Source organism: Montipora capricornis, chromosome 2, assembly GCF_036669925.1.
Source record: "Montipora capricornis isolate CH-2021 chromosome 2, ASM3666992v2, whole genome shotgun sequence".
Lineage (NCBI taxonomy): Eukaryota > Metazoa > Cnidaria > Anthozoa > Scleractinia > Acroporidae > Montipora > Montipora capricornis.
Window position 1 is genome coordinate 61,857,871 of NC_090884.1, and position 7,500 is coordinate 61,865,370.

The 7,500-nt window shown below is 37.0% G+C and overlaps 1 protein-coding gene across 1 annotated transcript in view; it reads right to left on the reverse strand.

Annotated features, from left to right (window-relative positions):
- Window positions 1-235: 235 nt before the first annotated feature.
- LOC138030411 (tyrosine-protein kinase CSK-like) overlaps window positions 236-7,500 on the reverse strand; it is a 60,981-nt gene continuing 53,716 nt past the window's right edge. Inside the window, exons 15-17 of the mRNA XM_068878331.1 lie at window positions 3,874-3,969; window positions 2,820-2,906; window positions 236-1,968 (exon numbers count right to left, since the gene is read on the reverse strand). Coding sequence (XP_068734432.1) covers window positions 1,774-1,968; window positions 2,820-2,906; window positions 3,874-3,969 — 378 coding nt within the window. The 3' untranslated portion in view covers window positions 236-1,773. The remainder of the gene's footprint in view (window positions 1,969-2,819; window positions 2,907-3,873; window positions 3,970-7,500) is intronic.

A 7,500-nucleotide genomic window follows, 5' to 3' on the forward strand; every position in this document is an offset into this window, starting at 1 on the left:
GGGAAAACCATCTGCCAAGAATACGAAAACTCCACTTCTCCAAACTCCTCCGCAGAAGCTCCTCCGCAGAAGCTCCTTAACATTGCCACCGATTATGCAAAAGTTGAAAGCATTTTGCCCGTTTTTTTGCAACTATCAAGTACTGATAACCATTTTGCGAGAAAGACTTCCCTCATCGATTTTGAGGCTGTTTTATAAAAGGAATGACACTGCAGTAGAAAAATAGCTTACCGTATTTTCCATTTCAAAACTATGATTTTTTCAGGTTAACCCAAACCGGACATAACAACTAAAAAAATAATTATGTGTGTTGTATTGAACACTCATTGTTACTGTAAAAAGCCTATTGTTCAACAACATGCCACAACAAAAATATTGCTGGTTTTCACTCACGTGATCAACAGCCATGTTTTTCAAAGAAAACAAAAGGAAGCGTTTGCATAATAATAGAGTTAAATTCCCGGAGGCCGCCTTTTCTTTGTTTAGGGCACCAACATGGCGGTCGTGACGTCATGTGAAAACATAGAAAAGCGGTCGCTTTGGTTGAACTGAAAAAATTCCAAGCAACGAGTTATTAATTAAACTGCTTTGTAAAGGTACAATAGAGGTTAACTATCAATAGAGTTATTTCAGTAGTTATGACTTAGAGTTAGAGTTAACGACTGCGAAAATCCTGAATTCAAGATTTTGGACTGCCAAAATCCTGAATTCACGATTTTGGAATTCAAGATTTTGGTAGTCCAAAATCTTGAATTCCAAAATCGTGAATTCAGGATTTTGGCAGTCCAAAATCGTGAATTCAGGATTTTGGAAACTTAACTCTAACTCTACGACATAACTCTATGAAAATAACTCTAAGAATAGCTGTCCCCGGTACAATGTAACACTTCCGTGCGATGAACAGTCTAATGACCTTTTGTGTGTCACTAATTGTCTTCGATGAGAAAGCGAGGATTCCTTTCAGTCTTACCAAGTGTGTTTTGATTTGCTATAAATTACAATTACCTGCTACGTCGAGACTACCATCAAGAACAAGGAATCTGCAAAGCAGCCCTTCCATAATTTGCTTTACCTGTAACATAACACTACTAAAGTGATCCAGGTATGCATCGTGTGTTGACTTCAGAAACCTACATTAGCATGGCCTCATTAAATCTCGTGTTTTACACTCACATTCGAAGTGCTGGGAAGGACACGGAGGCGTTAACCCGAGTTCTTTACGCTAATATGTACATGTGTTGTAACTTGCACCTGAACATAATTTGAATGAAGTTAGCCGTTGCTTCAAACACAGCACTATTTTCAATTAAAAATTACAAAATCAGGCCTGCTTTACTCTAAAACGGTCTTGTAACCTATGCAAAGATACCATGAAAGGAAATATATTGGGCTACAGTCCTCAAATATTTAAAACAAAAATAGTAACAAACTCATCACATAAATATAAAAGTTGATTGCCTCCTTATTCTACTTAGGAATTAGAAACAACATTACTACACCTACAGCTGTACGAGTTTCTTTCTTAACTGGTTACAATTTTTAATATATATGATTTCCATTTACCACGACTGATTTAAACGAACAAAAGGAGATGACCACACTGAAGCCAATAAAATAAAGCGATAGGATATAGTCGCTGTGCAAGCCACTGAATTCATTCAAGAGCTGAGACTGCTGATATTAATTTTGCAAGAAGGGAACGATAATAGAGTAATTATTATTGAAACCAGTCTCCTATTTAATACACAATTTACAGCTTAGAAGCCAAAATACTCATTCAAATTTGTTACCCGGCACAAATGATCTATAAATATCATCTAATACTGCATATATTTTCTCAAATGATGGTCGTTGTTTTGGGTTTATTTCCCAGCAATTCCGCATGACACAGTAAATTTTCTGTGGGCATCCATCAGGACATTCCATGCGATAACCTCTCTCAATCGTCTCCATCACACTGTCGATGTGCTGAAAAACCGAAAAAAGTTAATTGCACGATCTGAAGCACAGTGCAATACACGTGCAGACAGGCTCATGTTCTTTACAAACACATTTAATCGAATTACCAGCACTACAAAATACTTTCAAGATTCGATTGATTGCCACCATTTGAAAGCAGCTATGTCACGTTATTTTAGGGTGTTTCACGAGTTAAAACCCGAAAATGGTAATGCGGAATTCCTTCACTGATAAAATTATCGTTACATCACAAACAAGATGATTCTGAGCAAAAAAAAAACCCGACAATTTCAAGATTACCCAAATGCAATCCGTTTCAATCTCGTCCATTCTTATCCATCCGTGCTTTTCTTCAATTCCTTTTCAATCTTGTCCATTCTTGTCCATGCGTGCTTTTCTTTCCTTTTGCTGTGCTTATTTTATGCAATGCAATGCTTCATTCTACTTTTTGGGCATTTTGGGTATCATGAAATTACATCACTTTGCGTGACATGACCCCTTCAAACTCCTAGCTTCACCAACTTCAGCTTCCCAGCTGCACTTGTAAATAGACGACTGGTTTGCCTCCGGCCAGTTGGGATTCTTAACAGTTGTTGTTGTTGTTCTGTTCCGTCGTTTCGTTAATTGTTTCATTGGCCCTGAAAAGCCCCTATGGGGAGCGTCCAATTAAGTATAGATTATTGTAATTTCCATATCTAGGCGAAAGGTAATACCAGAGTAGTACATGAATGGTCTGTCTTTTTGGGTAGCACATGCTTCAGTATGTTAGGCCTTTCAAGGAAATAATGTACCTTGTGTAACAAAGATGAATGAAGAGATCAATCATCTCCATACAGTCATTAAAAAAATCTATCACCTACCACTCGAGGATATGGTGTTCTCCCAAATGAAAAAAGTTCCCACAACAACACACCGTAACTCCATACATCTGATTGGGTTGAAAATTGCTATGGAATAAACAACGCTGGTGTTATTGTTAGAACACATAAGTCACCATTTTTGGAATGTTTCATAACAATGTAATATTCAAGCCATGAAGTCACACCGTAAATAAACAAACTATGATGGTGTAATTTGTGGGGTTTTGTATCGTGCATTATCATAAATTAAGGCAACCATGGCACAGAAAATTTCGTTTTGCCATCACATTTCGCTGAAGCTTTGGATTATCTTCATATTGCTAAGTGCAAACGTACTTCTGAATTTTTGAAATTTCTATCACAGCAGTTTGTGAGTAATACTAATCCTTTGCATCTTAGTTATAAAATAGTTTTGGTAAAATAGTTTTTACCCTTCTTTTTCTACATGCTAATTCCATCGTTTAATGCTGTTTAGTATAAACACACAGGTGATTATACAAAATCGCGCGCTCTCATTGGTTCGCTATCTTGGATTATTTGCCACTGTAATTGACGATGATTTCGCGTTGAAATGTTTTTTTTCTCTTTTTTGAAATAATTACCTGTGTATTTATACTAAAACAACTATTCGCCGAAGGCGAAGTGATTATCGGTGAATATTCACCTAGACTTCGTCTCGGTGAATATTCACCGATAATCACTTCGCCCTCGGCGAATAATTGTCAATTAGTCTTTAACGGTTATTACTTATTAAGATGTAACAACCATTTCAACTAACGTCAAAGTGAAAAACTATAACTCTCTCTTCACCCAATGAGGTGTAAATACCGAATGGCCAGAAAATCCCTAGGTTGATTTCACCACGCTGGTAAACCTTGAACATGAAGGTAGAGCGCTGTTAAGCACGCTTGGCATTCACCCTCACACATTTGAATGAATACAGAGAATTCAAATGTTAAAAAAAGTGCATTTGAGCTTTCACTGATGTTGACGGAGCCACTTGATCTGTAATAATTAGTGCCTTTTTTTAGCTCGAGTAGTGAGTCTACCATACCCCCTGTTTGATGGCCTCAGGAGCTGTCCATTTGATAGGAAATTTTCCACCTTCTAAATTAAAATCAGCTCCCCTTGCTAGTCCAAAATCTGACACCTGCCATGAAAGAAAAACAAGGTTCCATACTTGAAACTAAAAACGTGTCCACATACACTATGAATAAACTAGGTACGCAAAACGTACCTGTGTTTAATGCGATTATGGGACTGAACTGGTAATTTCTTTTATGAGGGAATGAAAACTGGTGTTTTATAAAATGGGAATACCACAATTCAAAGGAGGATACAATAAGTGCCTTAGTAAGTTGTGTGTTAATGGGCAAGTTGGTTTTACGGAAGACCAGTGTTTTGGTTGTTGAAGGTGGCTCAAACGATGTTCCATAGGACAATTGCATGCTATTCGTAAAACTAATTACGTTTCCATTTATTATTAGTCGTTTCTTTGTGGCAATAAGACAATGCACTGTTTGTATCTGTGGGAAATTAAAAACCTACACATTACTCGCAAAGATTAGGGCACACGGTTTCCGGTATTGTGGTCTGCCATGTGTTTGGCCAGCTTGGCGTGGTATGTGGTATATTAGCAGAAACGGCCATAAGTCAAAGGAACTTATCGATGTAGATGCAATGCTGCTTAAGCCTCGGTGGACCACAGCTGCTCATCGGCTTACAATGAATGATTTAGTGACCAACCTTGATTGGAAGTATTGGTGGATACTGGTTTCTATGGTTGGCCATTAACTTTTAAATGTTTGGTTCAGTTTGTGACATTACTACAATGTCAAAATGTAGATTTCACTTTCTTCCAGCTAAGGGTAAAGGCCATCGGTTCTTTTCATTTCCGTAGTATTACGACGATTAAGCGTCGAATTGAAATTTTTGAGAAAAAATGTTCAAGCCTGTGCACAAACTCAAAGAAATCAAGTTGAAGTTTATTGCAGACTGTATGCAATCCTTACAGAAAAAAAGTACACTCAGATAGAAATCAGCTAGTCGAGACAATAATTGATAGTGCTTTAAGAGGGAAACACTTGTAACATCAGCATACCCGGTTATGTTTTTTTTAAAATACAAATTCTACGACCTGTAGAGAAGAAGGTGTTGGCCTTTATATTTCTCGATAACTAAATTCATTAGGAGCCAAGATTTGGAATTATATGGGGAAGGAATAGAATCATGTTGGATTGAAATTACGGAGAGAAAACAAAAGAAAATAATAGTTGGATGCATTAATAGACACCCATCGATCTACTGACTGCGCCCATCTGCACAATGCGCTTAAAGAGCAATTGTAAAATTTAAACAATAAAGGTAACGAGATTTTTGTTTTAGGTGACAGACATAAACGTGCTAAATTACAGTAAAAATAACCAATCATTTGACTATCAAGACATCCTTCTTGAATTGGGTCACATGCCATTGATCACTGAAGCCACTCGTATAACGGAACATACCACAACTTTGATTGATCACAAAAAAAAAATTACAAGAGCTGGGATATGTTTAGCACATATAACAGATCATTTGGCCGTCTTCTCTTCAGTTGCTAACCGCTTTCCCTTGCGCCAAGAAACAATACTTCAGTAGTGTATCAGCTCTCGTAACCTGCTATTGTTTGGTATTGTAAACAGCTTCTATTGCTTTTTAAGTCTAAGTCATTGTTTCAATTATTTAGTCTTTTAATTTTGGCTAGCGTAGCGAGCCAATCACATTCGATGTTACGAGAAATACTTCCGAGATTACTCTCACTTTTGAGGGTGATGATCTTGAATGTATAGATTTTAGTAAACTTGTCGCTGAGGACGTTAATGAAAGCATGAATAACGACGTCCATGTGTTACAATCTCTGTCTGGTAAACACGCGCCCTTGCGTAAATTATCGAACAAAAAGATAAAACAGTCTGCTAAACTTTGGATATCCAACGCCATTTTAACCCTAACCCTGAAACCCCTTTGTCCGCGGGATCTGGCGATGGCGGATATGTTGGATATCTAATTCCACAACTGGACAATCGTGATCAGAGATGCCAGGTATAATGTCTATCTGGTGAATTCTAGTTGGGTTATTGACAACATCTAAATCTAATATGTTTAGTTCCCTGGTTGCTTCTTCTACTATTTGCACGAGGCCACAGTCATCTAACAAGTCAGAGAAGTAGTTGTGGAGGCAGGCACGTGAACATGGCTTTAGCTAGCAATTTTTACTAATCCCAGGCAGAAAAGTTGAAATCTCCTGCCAGGATGATCTCAAGATTACTCTTAAACGTGATCAGTGATTTTTCCATGTCCATCAAGCTCTCTTCGTCATCAAAATATGGTCTGTAATATGCACCAATATGGATGGATTTTCGTCCTGCGCAGTCGAGTTTACACCATAATAACTTGCAGTTGGTTTCCCTCTCAGGTTCTCGGACCAATAGAAGATTGGTCTTTGCGGCGATAAAAAAAACCACCACCATGATGTCACAAAATTAAAAATCTTACACTGTGGTTAAGCTTCACTTGAATTCTCTTTACATGTGTTTTACATGCACTTCCCCAAGCTAATATGCCATACGAAATGTAAGGATAAATTAAGTCATAAGAAATTTGTTTGAGTTGTTGAATAGAGAGATAATATCTTAGTTTCAATATCACTTCAATATTACGGGATATACGGGAACAAATAAAGTGATACTGCATTCCAAGTAAAAAACTCATCAATCATAACTCCTAGATATTTTATACACTGATTACGATCTATTGTGTGAGACGATCGATCGATCGATATTCCTTGGGCTAAGATTAATTGTTATGTCCTTTTTCCTTGGAGACCCTACTATCATATTATCAATTATCAAGTTTGTTTTACTCATATTGATAGATAACTTATTAATATCACACAACTTTTTCAATATGGACATTTCAGAGTTCATTAAATATTCGAGAGTTTTAAGATCCTCCGCAGTGGCAAAAATATTCACATCGCCTGCAAAAAGTTTAAAACCCAATTGTTCTGAGCAATTTGGCAGGTCATTTATGTACCATAAAAATAAGAGAGGCCCAAGGGTGCTTCATTGCGGGGTGCCACATAGCATTGTCTGATTGGAAGATTCAGATCCAAAAACTGCAGACTGTTTCCCGCTTAAAACATAAGCGTGAAACCAATTCACAGGAGTTCCTCTTATTCCATAACATTCCAGTTTGCTTAACAACATCAAGTTTAATTTAATGTTTAAGCTTTATAAAATTTTCGTTTATTAGGGTTTTTACTAAGAAAGTGAGTTCTAAATAGTTTTTGTCGACACTTCATTGAATTTAGGCAGACCTGCTAATTACAAGCAAGCTTATTGAGGCAAATATAGAATCAACGTCAGTGAACTATTTGTGGCTTCTGTTTAAAGATGCCATAAAGGTGCAGAGAAACATCCCACACAAGAGCTGTAAACAGAAAGATAATCTACCTTGAATAAAGCACGGGATTAAATGTCTCATTAAAATACGAGAAAGATTAAACATTAAGCAGAAGAGGGCTCTAGCACTAAATGATACACAGCATTACCATCTTCTTGATTTGAAAATTAAGGACATCAAGAAAAAGATCCAGAGTGAATCTAGAAGAGAATATTAGGAATACGTGGAATCTATT